Genomic DNA, 21,070 nt, shown 5'->3' with positions numbered 1-21,070 from the left:
AGTTTGACATGTACCTTCATCCAATAATGCTTGTCATTGTTGGTCTTCAAAAATTTTTTTTTTTTTGGTTGACCTGGATGTTCTTTGTCTTTCACATCGAAATCATCACTTTAAAAGCATTTAAACCAGCGTTCACAAGTATCTTGAGATGCAGCATGTTCACCATAAGCTTCTCGAAGTATACGATAACATTTTCTTCAAAATAAAGTAATGAATTAAAACTTCCCGCAAATGTTCTTTTTTTTTTGGCACAAAATTTGACATTTTTAAGCGTAAAAATATCTATGATGTTGACACCGTCAGCAAATTTGACATAGGAAAATTTTGAAGCTTGTTGTCAATACAACAAAAAAGCATACATATCAGATCACATATATATCAACATACATGTAACTCCACCTATTGGAAAAAATCCACATTAGTAACAGGTGCACCTTGTATGTGTCTGTGGTTTCCTTTTGGCGACATGCTGCCCAAGTCTGCTTTACCCAGCTGTCCACTGGTGCTGCAGGGCAGGTGCCACTCATTGGCAGGCGAACCCACCAAGGGTGCCTTGTGTGTGGCAGCCCAGCACCGAGTTGCGTGCTTCACAAGGACTGTTTCATGTATTCTTAAAAAAATATATTTTATTGATTTTTTTATAGAGAGGAAGGGAGAGGGATAGAGAGTTAGAAACATCTATGAGAGAGAATCATCGATCAGCTGCCTCTTGCACACCCCCTACTGGGGATATGCCCACAACCAAGGTACATGCCCTTGACCGGAATTGAAACCGGGACCTTTCAGTCTGCAGGCCGACGCTCTATCCACTGAGCCACACCGGTTTCAGCTGTTTCATGTATTCTTAACAAGCGGGCACGTTTATCGTCCCCCCTTCACTGATGAGGTAGTGTGTCCAAGAGGGGTCAAGGCGCCCGCCAGGGAGTCCCTGGGCGAAAGGATCCCACAGAAGCCCCGCCCGTGTCTGTGAGATCAAATCCCACCTCGGGCAGCGGGTAGGGAAGGCGCAGCAGGGCCTTGTTGGTGAAGGGAGCTCACCTGGCGGGCAGTCGACAGTGTCCACGGAGACAGAGTGAGGGATGATCTCCCCAAAACACAAAAGCAATGGCCTGCGCCCCTTGAGGCAAGGACGGGGTGCCACAGATGGTGCCTTCCTTGGTCACGGCCACAGGCAGGTGACAGCCAGCCCGGGGCCGGCCTGCCTGTGGCCATGCAGAACCCGGGAAGAACCGCGTCTGGCCAGCAGGTGGCGCTGCTGCCACAGCAGAAGGAGCAGCCTTCCTCTCTGCTGGTTCTCAGATTCCTCCTCCCGGGGAGTCAGCATCTGGGAAACAGGCACTAATGCTCATTCTCTTCTTAAAAAACACGTTTTTATTGGTTTCAGAGAGAGGAAGGGAGAGGGAAAGGGAGAAAGAGACATCAATGGTAAGAGAGAATCATGGGTCGGCTGGCTGCCTCCTGCAGCCCCTACTGGGCATGAGCCCTGACGGGGAACGGAACCTCTGGGTCGATGCCCAGCCAGGGAGCCACACAGGCCGGGCACTAACGCTCAGGTTCCAAAGTGGTATTTCTTCGTTGGCTTGTGGATTCGAGGAAAAGTTACTGAGCAGCAGGTGTAGCTTAGACAGAGGGGCTTCCTACCTGGCGGATGCTCTCTGCTACCCTGTCCCTGCCGAATGCATACAGCTTTTTGCAGAACAAAATCCAGCAACACCCCCCCCCCCCCCCCCCCAGTCTGGGCCACTCCTGTCTGGCTTGTGGTGGTCAGTCATTCCCAGTGCACTTTTTTTTTTTTCTGGAAACCCTCCAGGATGGACTCGATGAACAGCCCCTGGGCCCTGCCGGATGCCCCGTGGGCGGCATGGAGGGTGAGGCGTGAGCTCGCTGCCAGAGAGATTGCTCCGATGGGATCGCTCGGCCCAGCGCCTGACCTGGTACAGTCAACGCGGTCCAAGGAGGAGCGTGAACGGAGGAGTTGCTCTCCACGCCGGGTCTGTGCCTGCTCCTCGTTTTGAGGACGAGAGTGAAAGAGGCAGGCGGCACCCTGCTGCCGGGAAGAACTGCCGTTGGGGCGGGCGTGGGGGTCCCCGCATTCTCTGGGCCCACCCCAGCCCCGGGAGCCTGCTCCTCCACCGGGAGCTGCCCGTCCAGAGAGAGCAGGGAGTCGGCGGAGGGCCAGGGGGGCAGGGAGAAGCTTAAATTAGTTTGTGTTCAGAGAGATGGTTATGGCTCTCCCTGCCTTTGAAGTTCGGCCCAGGGGACAGAAATCTGAAGTCACATCAGATTGTCTGAAACCTGCATGTCCTCCGTGCAGAGGACGGCGGAGTGAGGGAGGGTGGGAGCGGGGAGCAGAGGGAAGAGACGGAGACGCAGAGAAACGGAGACGCGGCAGGGGGCAGAGCCTGGCACACCCCACAGCCCAGGCTCAGCTCTGAGGCCCAGTCTGTGCACAGTGCCGCTGGCTCCCTCGCGTTGGCATGAAGAACCACACAGCAGCCTACGGACGCTCCCTCCCTGCCCCCTCTGGCATCGGGCCCGGCCCATTTCACGGCTGCCTCTGTCCCATGTCAACCCCTGTGCTCCGGCCGGCCTGCGCGGGGGGCGGGTTCTCACCCCTCGGTGTCCCCTCTTCCGGGCAGCACGCGAGCATCCGTCCCCCTGACCCCCCCGCTGTCCTGCAAACTGTGTCCGGATGGAACCGGGGATCCTTCGGGCCGGACGCCGCCGATCACCGCGGGCCGGGGCCCCCTCCGGAGGAGGCTATGGATTCAGAGCGGCGGACACCGTCCTCCCGGCACAGAGGGCCCCGCAGGCAGCGCAGGGCTGACGGCCATCTCGCCAGAAGGTCAGTCCGGTACCTGGGAGCCCGGCGCCGCCCCGGATAGAGCAGGTCGCCCCGGGATCGAGCGCAGGCCCGGCCGCCACGCCGCGGCCTCGGACCACGGAACGGCCACGGGGCCAGATGGCCAGGGGGCCGGCTGGGGCCGGCGCCGCGGAGAGCGCTGATTTGTGGCTGTTGTAATCCATGCACGGGGGGTAAACACCATAAATATAAGAAGCGGATATAAAGCCGTGATTTACTGGTTCTGAGGACCAGCCACTAATCTCTCAGGCCTCGGCGGCTCGGAAAGCACGGCCCGGCTGGAGGCAGGTCTTTAGGGGCCGGAGCGGGACGCAAAGGGAGGCGCTGTGAGGGCCGCGCTCGGTCACTGGTGGGGGCGGAGGGGGGGTGGGGGACAGCGGGAGGTGTGGGCGCAGTGACGTTGACTCTCATTGACAGACCCCTGGGAAATGCTGTGCACAGACTCCCCTCGCTCGTTTGCCGGGCCGCGCACCCATCTACGGACGACCCCAGGGTGGCTTGCCCACACGGATTGTGGGAGCGCTGGAGGCACGTCAGAGGCCACGGCGAAGGCCACGGTGCTGGCGTTTCCTCTCCCACCTCCAGGCATCCACCTTGAGCTCTTCAAATGGCTGCAGAAGAGAGACGACCATCCGCCCTGCCGGTGTGGCTCAGTGGATAGAGCATCGGCCTGTGTATGGAAGGATCTCAGGTTCGATTCCACTCAAGGGCATGTACCTTGGTTGCAGGCTCAGTCCCTGGCAGGCCTGGTTGTGGGAGGCAACCCATCGATGCATCTCTCGCACATCGATGTTTCTCTGTCTCTCCGCCTCCCTCCCACTCTCTCTTAAAAAAAAAAAAAATCAATGGAAAAATGTCCTCTGGTTGAGGAGTAACAACCGTAAAAAAGACACCCATCCTCACCTTTCAGAAAGGACCTCGCTGGAGTCCATCAGGGAGCGATGATGGAGATGCCAATTAACTCGCTCTCATCCTGCTCAGATTCGGTATTTAACCCAGAGGCCCTGGGTCTTTGGGGCGGTTTGCTCAGATGTGATTGCCTTTGACAACCAGAAAAATGGAATCACGGCGTGGTGCGCTACCCCGCCTGCCTCTGGCACCGGGAACAGATATCAGCAGAGGAAGGGGAGAATCGCTCATGAATTATTCTCACACGTGTCTTCTCTGGCTCAGGGTTTGTGAGAGATAAAACTATATTTTTTTCCCTTAAAAAATGTTTTTATTGACTTTTAGATAGAGAAGAAGGGAGGGTGGTAGGGAAGGAGAAAGGGAGGGGGGGAGAGAGACAGAGAGAGAGAGAGAAGAGAGAGAATCATCAATGATGAGAGAGAATCATGGATCGGCTGCCTCCTGCACGCCCCCTACTGGGAATGGAGTCTGCAACCCCGGCGTGCGCCCTGACCGGGAATCGAACCGTGACCTCCTGGTTCACAGGTTGATGCTCCACCACTGAACCCCAGTATTCTTTACAGAGTTGGGACCAAGTGCTGGCTTCCCTATAGGATCACCTTGAAATTCAGACAGATGATCACACACACACACACACACACACACACACTCACCTCTGCTTCTAGAGGGCATGTGCTCATGAAACCCTTCTGTATGACCGAGCTGTGCTCTCAAACCACAGGAAGTGCGGGTAGGAAGGCACAGAGGACAAAAGGGCTTCATTTTACTTCCTTTTGTCAATTGATCACACAGTTAGCCATTCAAACCCACCTCGGCTGTGGAATTTACAAAACAAAACCAAACTAAACAAAACACAGCCTCGCTGGAAACAAACTGTATTGCCAGCGTTTTGTGGACAGATCACAGCCACAGCCACAGCCACGTCGTCCTGACTGGGAGACGGTGATGAGATGAGCACGGCCCATGATGCCCAGTGGGCAGCGCGGCCCGCGGTGCCGGGAGGCGGGTATGTCCCATGAGCTGCTCTTTGGCCACTGGTGGTGACCGTCCAATTCAGCAGAGTCAGCACCGGAAGAGGACGCCATGCGGGCCTCATGCTCTATGAAGTGGCCTCATCTTCCGTGTGCCTGGTTTGTTTTGTTGATTTCAATGGGTAAGCACTCCTTAGGAAATAAGCCATCAGCTTCATTCTACAACGGAGTGTTCTCCTTAAAGGGAAGCGTTGGGATTAAGGAGTTCGGTAGCACCGCTGGTGAGGTTTTATCTGTCCTACAGCGTCTGGGAGAGAAGCCGGGACGCAGACCCCCGTGCGGGTGATGTTGGCTGTGGTATCTGACCCTGTGGAAGGAGCCCCACTCGGGTCTTCTTTTAAATTCGGGGTTGTACAGATATAAAATGACAACATTTTTTTTAAACCAATACTTGTGTTCTCATTTCTACAATTAATGGTCTTCAAAAATTTTTGAAAAGATTTTTAAATTGATTTTTAGAAGAGAGGAAGAGAGAGGGAGAGAGAAATATGGATGCGAGAGGAAACATCCATCTGCTGCCTCCTGCACACCCCCCACCAGGGACTGAGCCCACAACGGGCTCAGCGTGACAGCTCAGATGCCCATGTCCTGGCTGGTCATTGGGCCCCTCTTCCTGGCTGAGGGCTGCCCAGGTCCTGACTGGTCACTGGGCCCCTCTTCCTGGCTGAGGGCTGCCCAGGTCCTGGCTGGTCACTCCCCCTTCCTGGCTGAGGTCACAGACATTAGCAAAAGGCTCTGCTGGAGTGTGTTTTCCCAGCGCCCTCTACGCCTGCCCCTTTGCCCCGTGAGCAGAGAGAACATGCAGTCAGAGTCGCCGGTGCCAGGGCCCCGAGTGGATAATTAATAGACTGAGATCACGGATGTCATTCTAAACACAGACCCACTTCTGGCTCCGGGCTTCCCAGTTTTTGCCGGCGCGCGCGCACACACACACACACACACACACACACACACACGTGCGCGCGTTTCGAATTAAAAGGCTTCCGCAGGTGATCAGGCTTCTCCACCTTCCCACGTGACCCCGGAATACGTAATCAGCTGATTCCTAAGGTTCCTCCGGAAACCAGCATTGAGGCCAACATCCTTTCTGAACATGTTATTCGCCGGAGGCCCTCTCCCTTCCCACAGGGGCCACGCGGGGGCAGGAAGGAAGTGATCGCAGGCGGCCCGGGCACAGCTCTTCTGGAGAAACAGAAACACGAGTGAGAGAACCCTGGCGCGGCAGAGAGAACCTACGGACACACGGACCAGGATTCCCAGGTTCACGTCCCTTCTGCTTCTCGTAGAGTCCCCCCCTCTTGCTCCCCTCTTGAGCGCCACGTTCCTCCATCAGAGCATCACCAAGATGCCTTCAACTCAGACATCCTAGAGGAGGCGTGTGGTAAAGCGGCAGACATCAGGTGACACGGCTGTGAGAACCGCGCCCCCACAGCTCCCTCTCGGGGCTCCGCCCAGCCCGCCAGCCGGTGTGGTGCTGGGAGCCTGGGGGACCCCCAGGTGCGTGGGAACCTCTGTTCCCTCAAAACGGGCTGGGGGGTGGGTGGGCGGGGTGACGGCCGAGCAGCCCAGAGGAGGCCGTTAGTAGATTGACCCACAGCCCCGGCCCCTCAGCCCCTCAGCCCCGGAGGCACCCTCCCGGATCGCCGACGTGGCTGCCGAAACTGCATCGGCTGCAAACAGCCTTCGAGCCGTGGGTCCTCAGTGTGCTGGCTCTGTGTCCCTGGGCACGCGTGTGGAATCTACAGTAAGGTGACCAGACATCCTGATTTTTAACAATTTGTCTCGCGTCCCGAGGATTTTTCAAAAGTCGGGACTTTTTTTTAAAACGCCTCGGGACGCGGGACAAATGTTAAAAATCGGGACTGTCCCACCAAAAGCTGGACGTCCGGTCACCTTAACGGGGACTTGAGATTTAACGGAAGGACTGGTGATGCTGTTAATCACAGCTCCCGCCTGGACGCAGGGCTGTGGCCTCAGAGCTGTGCGGGGGGATTCTGAGACGAGGGAGCCTTTCTGTCACGTCCATCCCCAGCACGCCCGTCGGGACAGTCCGTGGCCACGTGTCTGCCAGGACGGGCTGATTCAGAAGCGGCGGCTTGGGCACAGAGGGCGCTGAGCGATGCCCGGTGCAGACCTCGTTGGACACGAGAACCTGTGTCCCGTCGGCGACCTCAGGGCCTTACCCTTCACCACGAGGCTCCCTGTGCTGCTCGCCGTCCCGAAGTGGTTGGTGGCCACGCAGGTGTAGCTGCCGGCGTCCGCTTTCGTCACGTTGACGATCCGGAGGCTCCCGTCTTCAGAGATGGTGATCCTGAAATCAGAGGGATGAACCCCGTGGTGAGCTTACCTCGCGGGACCAACCGGCGGTGATTTCTGTCGTCTTTCACAGGATCAATCACGGCTGCATCACTGGACAGTTTCCTCTTTATTTTTTTTTAAGTTTTAATTTAAGAAAAAGGTTTTAACTTTTTACATATGTCTTCCTTGATTTTAGAGAAAGGGAGAGGGACAGAGAAATAGAAACATCGACGAGAGAGAAACATCGACGAGAGAGAAGCATGCCTCCCACATGCCCAGAATTGAATGGGTGACGACTTGGTTCATGGGTTGACGCTCAACCACTGAGCCATGCCCACTAGGGATGATCTCATCTTTATTTAGGATATTTGCCCATGTTCACGTGAACATATACATATATGTTCACAACGCATGTAAGTAGGACATGTGACTCACTGTAGTCACCATTCCATTTGTCTGAAAGCTGCCAGTGAGGAGGGAGGGGCAATCCCTGGATGGCTGACTTTCTGCATTTTTGTTGAAAGTGTTTTCTTGCGGACGAGCAGCGTCAGTGAAAGGAGATGTGAATAAGCAAACATGTCTGAAATATGTCTGACAATGGATGCATTTATAGAAAGAAGCAGGAACTGAGCTAAACACAACTGAAACCATCCCACCACATGGTGTGAGTCTGGCAGAGGGGTTGGCAAACTTATCCGTCCACAGAGCCAAACATCAACAGTACAATGATTGACATTTGAGAGCCACATTTTTTAAACAACTTCTAACGCCACTTCTTCAACATAGATGCGCCCAGGCCGTGCTATTTTGTGGAAGAGCCGCACTCAAGGGGCCAGAGAGCCGCATGTGGCTCGAGAGCCGCAGTTTGCCGACGACCACGGCTCTGGCAGACGGGCCAGCGTGGACAGTGCATCCCAGACCCCCTGATGAGGGCAGACGTCGATCACCTGGCGGGAGGGTGATGCTCCCGATAGACACCGGGGCCAGGGAGGCTTCTAGAGAAGCCAGTTTGCAGCGACCCTGCAGGAGAGGGAGAGGCAGAGACGCCGACAGCCGGGCTCAGGCCGGTCGGAGGAAGGACGAAGCCCATGGGGAGCTCGCTTAGGGCCAGCGTCTGCCGTAGCTGCTTCCCTCCGTGTCCCTGCCGCCTCCTTCTTATGGGCCTCCCACGAGATCTGCCCATTTCTTCTCTGGCTCCTCGCAATGCCTTCCTCAGCCAGTGGCCAGATAATATCTTATTTTTATTAAAATATATTTTTATTGATTTCAGAGAGGAAGGGAGAGGGGGAGAGAGGGGGAAACATCAATGAGAGAGAACCATGGATCAGCAGCCTCCTGCACGCCCCCTACTGGGGATCCAGCCTGCGACCTGGGCCTGTGCCCTGACCGGGAATCAAACTGTGACCTCCTGGTTCATAGGTGGACGCTCAACCACTGAGCCACGCTGGCAGGGCCGGATAATCTTTTAAAACACAAATTGGATTACTGGATTGCACACCCCCCCCCCCCCCCCCAGACTCTAACCACTTAGCGCACCAGCCAGGGCCATGTTTGTTTCTAGATGTGGTTTTAAAGTTTCCATTTCATGTTAGTTTCCCTACCTTGGCCTATTGGCCAATGCAGGGAGCCACTGTAGGGTCAAGCCTCCGGCTGAGCTGTGGCAGGGCCTCAGCCTGGAGGGCAGAGCTCTCTGAGCACAATTAAGCCTGACCTTGTGGCTCCCCTAACTCCAATTCCTTCCTAAGTAGCTAATGGGCTGTGGGAGGTGCAACAAGTGTTGCCAATACAAGAGCACCTGTATGCATGCTAATCTACCCTTAGACCACATGTGTCAAACACAAGGCCCGCGGGCCAAATCCGTCCCGCCAGGCCTTGCAATGTGGCCCGCACCGCGCTGTCATCACTGCACTCTGCTGCGTTTCCATCACAATGACAGTTTATGACTGTTCAGTAAACCATTCAGCCCGCGATTTAGGCTGGATTTTAGATTTTGGCCCCTTCTCTGATTGAGTTCGACACCCCTAATATAGACTATACAATACAGCATCGGCTCGCAGGCTGGGTCGTCTGTGTCCTCATCCAGGCACAGAGATCCACCCGGCCCCAGCCGTATTCTCTTGTCTGTTATGTCTGTCTTCTCTCCAGCCCTTCACCGCCCCTCCTCAGGCTCACCCTGGGCCATGCTGGCCCCGCACAGGCTGACCGGCAGCGATTAGCTTGATATTGAACTTGGTGCTCCTCCGAATACTCGTGAACAGTGACGGAAGGAGATAAAAGGAACTGGGAATGTAAATCCGCTCCTGGCTCAGAGCAGGTGGGTCTCTTTTGAAATCATTGACGGTGTCAGAGAAAAGTAAAACGTGACAAAGCAGAGAGGAATAAAAATAAGAGCGGGACCCGGGACTCCATTTTCCCCAGGGCATCGGACTCACCATACGGCACATCACCTCCTGCGGGGAGAAGCGACTGTCCGTCCTCCCTCCCCTTTCCCCGTCCCCCGGGGATTCCGGACCCAGAGAGGATGGGCAGATCTGGAATTCTGCCATAAATCGAATCTCTCTCACTTCGTCCGAGGCTCTGGGCTACAGACACCGAGGAGCTGGCCTTGTCAGTCCCATAAATCACAGCTGGCCGGTGGACACTGGAGCTTTAAAAATGCTGACCTTTGCTTTTGGGGCCCCAGTGACAGGTGACAGGGGCTGCCACGGGCACAATAACCCACCACCTGTGGAGGGTCCTCCCCAAACGGGGACGGGGTTTTCTGAGCCGTTCTGCACGGAAGCCACAGAGACGCCTGCCTCCGGGTCACAGGGGACCCTTGTCAGCGAGTCCCTGTGACGCACAACATAGAGGGAATGATGGGTTCCTGTCTCCCTCTCAACAGGCAACCAAGGGCTGGGTCCCCTGGCCCGGCCAGCGTGGCTCAGCGGTTGAGTGCCGACCTATGAACCAGGAGGTCCTGGTTTGATTCCTGGTCAGGGCAGTGCCCAGGTTTCAGGCTGGCTTCATCCCCAGCGAGGGGTGCGCAGGAGACAGCCAGTCAACGATTCTCTCTCATCATTGATATTTATCTCTCTCTCCCTTCATCTCTGAAATCAATAAAAAAATAATTAAAACAAATACGTGTCTGGCCCAGGGGCAGAGGTAGTAGCTCAGGTATGTCAGTGACCAGGGAAGTTTGACAAGAATGAGGGGTGGGGGGTGTGAGGGTTAAAAAGAACAGATCGCTGTGAATCCGACCCAGTTACAGCAAAGCATAGGATAATATGGGACCGTGTGTGCACTGCCTGTGTGTGCACTGCCTGTGTGTGATGCCTGTGTGTACTGCCTGTGTGTGCACTGCCTGTGTGTGCGACGCCTGTGTGTGCACCGCCTGTGTGTGATGCCTGTGTGTGCACCACCTGTGTGTGCACCACCTGTGTGTGCACCACCTGTGTGGGCACTGCCTGTGTGTGCCACCTGTGTGTGCACCACCTGTGTGTGCACCACCTGTGTGCGCACTGCCTGTGTGTGATGCCTGTGTGTGCACTACCTGTGTGTGCACCGCCTGTGTGTGCGATGCCTGTACGCGCACCGCCTGTGTGTGCCACCTGTGTGTGCACTACCTGTGTGTGCACCGCCCGTGTGTGCAGGGCTTTCCGCACACCTTTCTCTAAGAATCGGCACACCACATTTCTAAAAAATCTTCGTGGGAAGGTGGGACTCGGAAGGATGATGAAAAGAACGTAGTTAGGAATCCTGAGAGCACGGGGTAACCTGGAGCAACACAGCAAATGCTCAGCAATCCTTTTCAAAGCAGGCAGCGCGGTGCATTATTGGGATAACGCTGATCATAGCAAAGGGAGACTGGCGGTATCAGCCCAGCAAAGCGTGCGTCTGTCGCTTGATCTGTGCCCAATAGCGCAGGTCAGGGGACAGGACAGTGAGGCGGGGTTGCCTGGGCCGGGGGTCAGAGTGAACTAGGGAACAGAATAGAAATGTTCTTTCTCGCGCACAAGAGTTAGGACCACAAAGTCCAAAACCAAGAAACAGAACGACCATAGACATGTATGAGGACAGCGCGGGATGAAAAACTCCGACATAGACAGAAGTTCAGCTCTTAACAACGATGCGGGAGACTCACTTGTTAGCAGTCAAACAGCCCAGGGGAAGCAGGTGAGAGGAATGGAAGCCACAGGAGGTCTGCCTAACGAGCCAGCGCCATGCATTAGAGCTGCCATTAGACCCCTCGCTCCGCTCCAAACGAACAGGAACCCGGGCTTTTTCTGAAGCAAAGCCCCAGGGGCTTCCGCACGGGCCTCCAGGATAACGCAGAGAGGAGAGCCGGCCTCCAGGATAACGCAGAGAGGAGAGCCGGCCTCCAGGAAAACGCAGAGAGGAGAGGGACCTCCAGGAAAACGCAGAGAGGAGAGGGGCCTCCAGGATAACGCAGAGGAGAGCCGGCCTCCAGGATAACGCAGAGAGGAGAGGGGCCTCCAGGACAGGACGGCCTCTAGCCAGTCTCCTCCTCCTGCTGCTTACCACCCAGTTTGCAAGTTTTTACAGTTGTTGTCTTTCCCTGTTGTTAATCCTCACCTGGGGATATCTTCCCATTGATTTTTAGAGAGAGTGGAAGGGAGGGGGAGAGACACAGAGAGATACCTTGACTGGTTGCCTCCAGCATGAGCTCTAAGCAGGGCGGGGGATCCGTGCCCTTCACTGGAATTGAACCCGGAACCCTTCTGTTCACAGGCCAATGCTCTATCCACTGAGCCACATGGGCCAGGCTTCACAGCATCTTGGTCCCACTGTGGTGGGAATGTCCAGCCATCCCCCAAGTCCCCGTGGAGGAAGAAACCCCTAAAAGTTACTGAGAAGGAAAGTTCCCAGGGACGAGGAACCATTTGCCTTTTATGAAACGAAGTGTTAAATTTACTTTTAGAATGCACTTTCCCACGGGGTCTGTCTTCCCCCAGGCGACGCGCTCCAGGGCCACCCTGCCTACCAGACGACGTATTCCTGGCCCCCAGAATCACACGCTGTCCTTACGTTACGCGTACCAGCTGGCCTGGTCTGGAAAACGTTTGGCGAGTGCACACTATGGTGCGCTGGGCTCCCGGCCAGCTCCTGTGATAGCACCGGATCACTTCCAGGTCGTTCAGGAGGGTCACCGGCAGAGGACAGGGAGTGAAGAAAGGCCAAGGACAGCCGTGTGCATTTGTGTGAAAAGCCCGCCTGGGAAGGGGCGGTTGCCACAGGCCTTTGAGTTTCTCTGTCCAGCGAGCCCTTCCGGGGCCATCCTGGGCCCACGGGGCCCTGGGCTCCTCAGAATGCACCCGGGGTCACTCGCTGGGAAGAGATGGTCTTCTTCCTCATTTCTGTAGCCTCTCCGATGATGAGACGAGGGAACCCCAAGTCCTCTGGGCTGGTCTGCTCCCTGGAGCCCGGGCGGCACAGGGCCACAGGTGTGCCCAGGCACCAGCGTCTGAGAGGCTCCTCGGAGGTGGGAGGAGAGCAGCGCGCTCTGGTCACCGGGGCCCGGGCCGATGTGGCTGGTGCACCTGACAAATGGATGCGCCAGGGAGGTGACCTGCACCCGGGTGGAGGTGGGGCCATCACTGATTGAGGGGGCGAGGGACCCCAAATTAAACTCTTAACTGTGTCACAAATGAGTGTAGAATGAAGGAGACGTTTTAAGCTTTCTAAACCTTGGTTTCCTCACCAACAAATGAAGCATGGGGCCTGGCCGGCCGAAGCACAGCGGCTGAGCGTTGACCTGGGAACAAGGAGGTCCCGGTCCGATTACAAGTCAGGGCTCATGCCTGAGTTGTCGGCTCAAGCCCCAGTAGGGGTCCTGCAGGAGGCAGCTGGTGGATGATTCTCTCTCATCCCCGATGTTTCTCGCTCTCACTCTCCCTTCCTCTCTGAAATAATAAAAATATATTAAAAAAAAAAAAAAAAAAGCAAATGAAGCACTGCGTCACTTAGGGACTTAACGAGCTTAACGGACAAGCAGGTGCTGAGAGCACTGAGCGTGCCGGGCGTGCCCAGGCTGCGTCCCCGTGAGGAGCCCGGGATATCTGGGTCTTGAAAACTAGTTTTCAAGACTAGTTTTCAGATAATGAATTTTACTGGCTCACTGATTTCCCTTTTGGCTTGCGACAGTAGGAAGCTCAAAATATTAATATGTATTTTGTTAAATAATTATTAATGTATTAAGGGCCCGGTGCACAAAATTTGTGCACTTGAGGTGTGGGGGTCCCTCAGTTCGGCCTTCACCCTCTTGCAGTCTGGGAGCCCTCAGGGGACGTCTGGCTGATGGCTTAGCTCTGCCGTGGAGGTGGGAAAGGCTCCCACCACTGCCACTGTGCTCGCCAGCCCTGAGCCCAACTCCTGGCTTGGGAGTGCATTGACCACCAGGGGGCAGCTCCTGCGTTGAGTGTCTGCCCTCTGGTGGTCAGTGCGCATCATAGTGATGGGTCGTTCTGCTGTTTGGTCAATTTGCATATTAGCCTTTTATGTAGGATGCTTTCCTCTTTTCTACATGGTCTAAATGTTCTACTTTAATAGTCTGGTTGTATATATCTTGCATTTTAAGCTGCCTCGTGTATGTTTTGTTCTTGTTTTTGAGAGAGACAGATGAGCAAAACATACTTATACGTATTTAAGGTTAAGAGAGAGAGGTTCTGAGTTTTAAAGGGCCATCGGTCCTTATTATAAACGACATTCTCCAAGCTCCACCGTGAACCAAAGTGACAAGTGTATGCCTCTGCCCGTTTTTTCAAGGAATTATCTCAAACCAATTTCCTCTTGGGATGGAGCCTTGAACAACCTCCACAGGTTCAAACAGAGAAACCTTTTATAATTCAGAGCCCACACCTCCGAAGGTGACAGATGCAAAGAAAATTCGGCTGAAATGGAAGCTCTTCGTTTCATTTCGGAATATCTTCTTCCGAGGGTATCAGGAGACACATTTCAAAGGCCTTTGAAGACAGAGCCACAGAGGTGCGCGACCGGGGCCGGGCCTCGGTGCCGGAGCCTGGGCTGCTGCTTTTGAAACGCTCGAAGCATTTTCACGGAAGTTGTTCCAAAATTAAATAGAGCCAGAAAGTTAATTAAGCTGGTTTAACATTTTCCCTTCTATTTCCTCTCCACGGACAGCGAACTCTCAAAGCTGGCGAGAGAAAAGAATTCACAGGTGGGAGGTGTCTCTGGGGGGAATTTCCCTCGGGGAGAAGCCAGAGGATTTGCACAGGCCCCAAGTATTCCTGATGAGCCCAAGATCTCTTTTTGATGATTCAGTCACTCAGAAATAAACAGGACGATCTGAGGATAAAGGACCAGTGCGTCCCATGATCTCCAGTCCTGATACCACGGAGGCCACAGCGAGCTGCTCCACCGCTACATCTTGCACGTCCCCTACTGGGGGTGGAGCCCGCAACCCGGGCATGTGCCGTGACAGGGGAACCGAACCAGCGACCTCTTGGTTCCTGGTGGACCCTCAACCACGGAGCCGCGCCGGCGGACACTGCCTGACCCTGAGCGGCCCTGCCCTGCGCGTCCCTCGTGCTGCCCCATGCGTCCGCGTGGACTGGCTGGCCTTTGTCCATGTGCGCAAACATGTAGCAACAGCGGGGCTGATAGAACCCCAGCAAGGAGGTCATGTGGTTTCCATCTCCTCTCTCCTCCTCTGACTGCACGAAGCAGTCTGTATTTCCCACCACCATCAAACTAAAACGGACCCTGCGTACACCGGGGTCACTCCTGTTTTGCTGGCTTCGCAGCATCTGGGGGGAGAAGCTGCCTTTAGATCGGGGAGGTACTCAAACCTGCGTGCAAACTCTCAGCGCCCTCCCCTGCAGGCCCCTGCCCAGCCCCTGCCCAGCCCCGGCCCAGCCCCTGCCCAGCCCCCGGGAGAGGACAGGTGGGTCCTCCTGCCTGAGTCTGGCCGCTGCATTAGCCTGACTATTACCCTCCACACAGCGGCGGGCAGGGTGGGGGCTGCGGGGAGAGGCCTGGGGCTGCGCATCCTGACAGACATTTGGACACAAACCGCTCTGGGCCCTTCTGCACCTGCCTTGCGGGACCTTACAGCCATCCCTCCCATCCAGGGCTGGGGGACAGACAGACGGAGGTCGGAGGCCGAGCAGGGGAGCTCCAGGCTGTGTCTGGAGAGCAGGGAGGCTGTGTCTGTGTCCCCGCATGCAGGCGCACAGGTAAAATGGCACAGCGCTCCCAGGACGCCGCCAGGTTCCCTGAGCAGGATGCGCGCTGCTCGCATGTCCTTGTGCCTCTGAGGCGGGATTGCCATGACGATGGAGAAGAACAGCCTCTAATGATTGCAACAGCATCCCTGCTCCCGGGGCAGGTTCCTGACGAGAGAGCCGTGGGGCTGCGCGGGGATGCTGAGGGCAGTTCCCGGCAGGAGCACAGACAGGCCGGGCTGCAGGCGGGAAGCCAGCGCTGGAAGCGGGAACTCCTTGCGGGCTGAGCTCCGAGGGCCTCAGGCAAATAGCTGCATGGCGCCCCCCCGCCGGGTTTCCCCCCTGGAACTCGCCTCGGGCTCGGGAGCCCTGCGCTGGGATTTCCCTCCTTGTACTACACGAATGTCAGCCCCTGCGAAGGCCCCGGGGACGGCAGGCAATCACAGCCACGGTGTGATTTCAGTTTAATTTCACTGCCTCCGGATGGGACACCGAAGGTCACTCCTGTTCAGGGGAATATCTGCGCGCACTGAGAGGCGATCTGAGGGTGCTGTGGGGACGGGGAGAGCCTGGGCACTGGTCCCACCTGGGAGAGAGAACCTCACGGCGCCTGGACAGTGCCCCAGCGGCCTGGAGCGCTCGGGTCAAGGTTCCCTCGGCTGTTTGGCCAGGGAGCACCGGCGCTGGCTCCTCCCGGACCCCCTGCTCCTGGCACCCTGGGGTGCCTCCCACTTGGTCCTGGTGTGGAAATCTCTCCACACTTTTTCGGATTCGATCTGCTCATGTTTTGTTGAGGATTTTTGCATCGAGATTCTTTTATTCTTATTTTTAAAAAAAATATATTTTTTATTGATTTTAGAGAGGAAGAGAGAGATAGAAACATCAAATGATGAAAGAGAATCATTGATTAGCTGCTTCCTGCATGCCCCCTACTGGGGGTCGAACCAACAACCCCAAGCATGTGCCCTTGGCCGGAATCGAACCTGGGACCCTTCAGTCCTCAGGCTGACGCTCTATCCACTGAGCCACACTGGCTAGGGCGCCTCGAGGTTCTTTTAGAGCAGGTGAGGGGCCTTCCATCTGCCGAGGGCCACGTGGGTACACGTATCATTCATGGGCCACACAAAGTTACCCACTTAAAAGTCAGCTCGCTGTAGCTGGTCAACATTTCGTTCACTGCTCCCCCCTCTCCCCACCCTTTTGCTGTACAGGACGATGCTCCACCTGACAGTCAAGCAACCGGACTGTGTGGGCTCTAAACGTGACCACCATGCCTGTCTGTAACGATCTGTTCTATACTGTTTTCTTGACATCACACAAGTCAGAAGGGATGTATATTATGAACTTAAAAAAATGTGTGTGGATACACCATCTATAAACCGTATCAGGTATGTTTGCAAAATCATTAATAAGGATCACATCGCCAGGGCAATGATCTAATTTGCATATGCAAATCTAAAGGTGCCCAGGTGGAAAGGGTAGATGCACTCAACGTTTTACAGGCTTCCCCATTGCATCCTCGAGTACCTGACCTTTAGCATCAATTAAAAGCATTACGGATGCAGCTGGTAAATGTTAGCTTGTGGGTAACGCATGATTACCACCATTTTCCAACAGACTGAGCAGATTTCGGAAAGGGGAGGTACATTTTATAGGGATAACAGCTAAGGAAATGTCTTAGAGACGCCTGCCATTTGCTGATATGGATAATTGACCTCTGACCTGAAACCTCAAACTATATATATAAACGGTATATTATAAGCGACATTCATTCTAAATGTAGTTCAAGCATAAGAAACACACAGATGAGGAGTTTAGAAATCAGTTGAAACCCTGTTGTTTCAAAAAGATGTGATTAAAATAATCGAAACCATGTTATCTGCAGAATATGTTTTGGGATTAGAGACATTTACCTTCAGAAAAGGAGAGGCTAACAAGAGACATAATAGCCGCGGCCAAATATTTGAGAGGACGTGGTAGCAAAGAATAACTGCATTAACTCGTTCATGCAAAAGGAAGAAGGATGGAGAAAGCTGGAAAATTCTACCAAAAAATAAAAAAGTTTAGGCTAAAATTCAGAGAGGAATCTGGGCTGCTCCTCTCTGGACATCCCATGCTGTCTCTCCACGCGGGAAGGCTTTGCAGATTTTGTGTGTGTGTTTTTAACCCTCACCCAAGGATATTTTTTCCCATTGACTTTTAGAGAGAAAAGACAGGAGGAAGGAAGCAGGTGGGGAGAGAGAGAGTGAGAGAAAACTCAGTGTGAGAGAGATGCATCCATTAGTTGCCTTGCCACACCTACCCCAACTGGGGCTGGGCATGGATCCTGCAACTCAAGTACGTGCCCTGATCAGGAATGAGACCTATGATCCCTCCGACACTAACCTCCGAGCCACATTGGCCAGGGAGTGGACTGTGGACATCAAGAAGGATGATAAAGCCAAAACCGGTTTGGCTCAGTGGTAGAGCGTCAGTCTGTACACTGAAAGGTCCCAGGTTTGATTCCGGTCAAGGGCATGTACATTGGTTGCGGGCACATTTCCGGTGGGGGGTGCGCAAGAGGCAGCTGGTCGATGTTTCTCTTTCATCGACGTTTCTAGCTCTCTATCTCTCTCCCTTCCTCTCTGTAAAAAAATCAATAAAATATATTTTAAAAAAAGGATGATAAAGACCACCCTCTCCAAGCTTCAGTTCTCTGCCTATCACTTAGTCTATCCACACCAGACAGCGAATGCCCACTTCTAGAAAAATAATAGGGGCCCAAAACATGCCGACAGGCCAATCAAATGTCAAACATATGTCAGGACGGTACCTCTCGTTTTTTCTTAGCACGTCCCGGCCTTTCCTCCAGGTGTAGACGGGCTTGGGAGAGGCTTCGGGCTTGCACTCAATGACCACGGCGCCGCCCACTCTGACAAGGGTGACCCTCTTCAGCAGGGCTCGTGAGAAATCCGGGCCTGCAGCTGGGAGGGAAGACAGCCAACACTTCTTTTTAGAAATACGTCTGTATTGATTTTTGAGAGGAAGGGAGAGGGAGCGAGAGAGAGGAAAATCAACGATGAAAGAGTATCATGGATCAGCTACCTCCTGAATGCCCCCCACTGGGGATCCAGCACACGACCTGGGCATGTGTCCCGACTGGGAATTGAACCATGACCTCCTGGTTCATAAGTCAACACTCAACCACTGAGCCACGCTGGCCGGGCTCATTCTCATCTCAGTAAACACCTGAATTGACATAATAACGTAAAAAAATTAAGTCTCTAGAAGTTTAAAAAAAAAAAGGGTATTTTGCGGAATAGAGTTACAATAAACTCCCTTCTTAAAACTCTATTTCTCGACACATGCTTAGTTTCATGGCTGTAGGCCGACACTGCTCATCTGTTCCGGAGGAATTCTGCCGTGGATTCCGAAATGAGTTTACATAAATCACACTGCGCACAACAACACGGGTGTGTGTGTGTGTGTGTGTGTGTGTGTGTGTCTGTCCAAAGACAATATTCTGCTTTCATGGGATTTGAAATAGGATTGTACCAGCCACCCCGGGGGCGGAGGGCACGTGTGCCCATTCCCAAAGCTTCCGCACTGCACTGTGGGAGCGGCCGCCATCCCGAGGACGTGTGCCGAGAGACAAGGCCGGCCTTGAGTGTCTGGTGCTAATAAAAACGGAATCCTAAAGCCAAACCTTTCCCCTTTGCCCCTTTGCTTTCCTGATCTGCTTCTGCTTCCGTCACCTTTTTATTTATTTATTTATTTATTTATTTATTTATAAATATATTTTATTGATTTTTTTTTTTTTTTTTTTTTTTTTTTTTACAGAGAGGAGGGGAGAGGGATAGAGAATTAGAAATAGCAATGAGAGAGAAACATTGATCATCTGCCTCCTGTACAACCCCTACTGGTGTTGTGCCTGCAACCAAGGCTCATGCCTTTGACCGGAATAGGACCGGGACCTTTCAGTCCGCAGGCCGACGCTCTATCCAATGAGTCAAACCGGTTTCGGCTGCTTCTGTCACTTCTGGTGTGACTGAACCCTGCCCATCTCCCGGGAGAAATGGTCGGGCCAGTGTTGGATGCTTGGCCATGGATGTCTCCTCACACCCGCAGGCTGGTGACCCTGCGTGTGCGCCCGAGAGGTCCGTAAGCTCCCGGGGTGACACTGTCTGCCTGGACCCTGTACTGGTTCTGATTCCCAGACACGGACCCGAGAGGCCGGGAGGAACAGCAGAGGGAGCCTGCTTGTTCCGTGGGACGGTCTCCGAGGAGGAGGCATGAGCGATACGGGAAGGTCCCAGCAGGACCGTCAGAACCCAGCCTGGCTGGCCCTTAAGCATGACCGCACCTGCCCTGCCGCAGGGGCTCAGGGAAGTCCCGGCTCGATTCCCCGGCAGGGCACAGCCCGGGGTTCGGCTGCACCCCAGTGTGCGGAGCACATCGGATTCCCCTGCTAATGGCTCAGGGGGCGAGGGATCCGGCGGAGACACAGCCGAGCACCGGAGAGAGTCCCTGTGAGGGAACTCAGCTCAGCCTTCACGTTTTCCTCATTGGGAGCCGATCCTCTGGGTAAAAGCCCGATTGCTCAGATAATTGCTCAAGCCCGGGCCTCCGTGGAACTGGCCGTGGCTGTACTCCAGCTCCCTGCCAGCGTGACGTTCCTCCCGCCCGCTCCGCCCGCCATGGAGAGTCCCCAGACGCTGACCCCGGAGACAGGAACCCCTCAGGGCACAGCTACCCGGGCTCCCTCGCACGGTTCTGGCAAAGGCAGGTCACGGCCACGGGGCCACGGGAAAGGCACCCCCTGCAATCAGGGACGGCTCCTCCCTGGTCGAATTCAGGTGCCTGTATGACCAGGTCAGCTGGACCAAGCGGACAAGCATCCTGGTGCAGCTCAGCCGCTGTCCTCCGGAGAGAGCCCTGGTGGGGCATCCTGTCACCCCACCCCCTCCACCCCCACCCCACCTACACCTCCCCACAGTCATCTCCTAAAATATATTCTTATTGATTTCAGAGAGGAGAAGAGATGGAGAGAGGGATAGAAACATCAATGATGAGAGAGAACCATTGATTGGCCGCCTCCTGCAACGCCCCCTCCTGGGAGATCAAGCCCGAAACTTGGGCATGTGCCCTGACTGGAATCGAACCCAGGATCCTTCAGTCTACAGGCTGACGCTCTATTTACTGAGCTGCACCAGCGAGGGCTCCTCTGGGAGTTTGTAGAACGTGTTCCTGTTCCTCCAGGGCCATCGTCTCTCTCAAGCCCCCTCGGCCCCTGTGTTTGCACGGAACATTTGGTCCGGCAGAGCCCGGGTTCACTCTGGGACTTACCGGGTTCTGTTTATCTCTCCTGCCCCGCGCGAGGACTCACCGATGACGCTCAGCTCGGCGCTGGAGAAGACTGCGCCGTGCCTATTCTCGGCTACACACTGGTACATGCCGGCGTCCGCCAGGCTCACCCGCGTGATGTTGAGCCAGCCCTGCTCGATGTGAACTCTGTCCTGCGGAAGGCAAGAGGGAGGCGGACGGTGACCTTCCCCAGCGGGACCCTGAGGCCATCGGGCTGCACGTGACATCACAGGGCCCGGCCGGGAAGAAAAGAGCCACCGTCCCAGAGGCTTTCATAACGCGAAGCATGGATCTGGCGGCTACACGTGGGGCAGGCCAGAGGGTGAACCAGCAGCCTGTACATCGGCCGGAAGACGGGGGTCAAATGGCGGGCCCCTCTGGGGTCCTCAGCGATTGCACAGCGAACGCATTCAGATGAATATGTCTGCCGAAGAGATTCACTT

At 54.9% G+C, this 21,070-nt stretch overlaps 1 protein-coding gene across 2 annotated transcripts in view; it reads right to left on the bottom strand.

The window, feature by feature from the left end:
- The window catches only part of CNTN4 (contactin 4), a 233,005-nt gene that overhangs the window by 19,982 nt on the left and 191,953 nt on the right, over nucleotides 1–21,070 (bottom strand). For both annotated transcript variants that reach the window (XM_036432117.2, XM_045579510.1), the window contains exons 10-12: nucleotides 20,650–20,779; nucleotides 18,097–18,247; nucleotides 6,987–7,114 (exon numbers count right to left, since the gene is read on the bottom strand). In XM_036432117.2, the coding sequence (XP_036288010.1) occupies nucleotides 6,987–7,114; nucleotides 18,097–18,247; nucleotides 20,650–20,779 (409 nt within the window). The remainder of the gene's footprint in view (nucleotides 1–6,986; nucleotides 7,115–18,096; nucleotides 18,248–20,649; nucleotides 20,780–21,070) is intronic.

Source organism: Pipistrellus kuhlii, unplaced genomic scaffold (assembly GCF_014108245.1).
Source record: "Pipistrellus kuhlii isolate mPipKuh1 unplaced genomic scaffold, mPipKuh1.p scaffold_m20_p_11, whole genome shotgun sequence".
NCBI lineage: Eukaryota > Metazoa > Chordata > Mammalia > Chiroptera > Vespertilionidae > Pipistrellus > Pipistrellus kuhlii.
The sequence above is the reverse complement of the archived record's forward strand: the minus strand, read 5'-3'. Positions and strand labels throughout refer to the sequence as shown.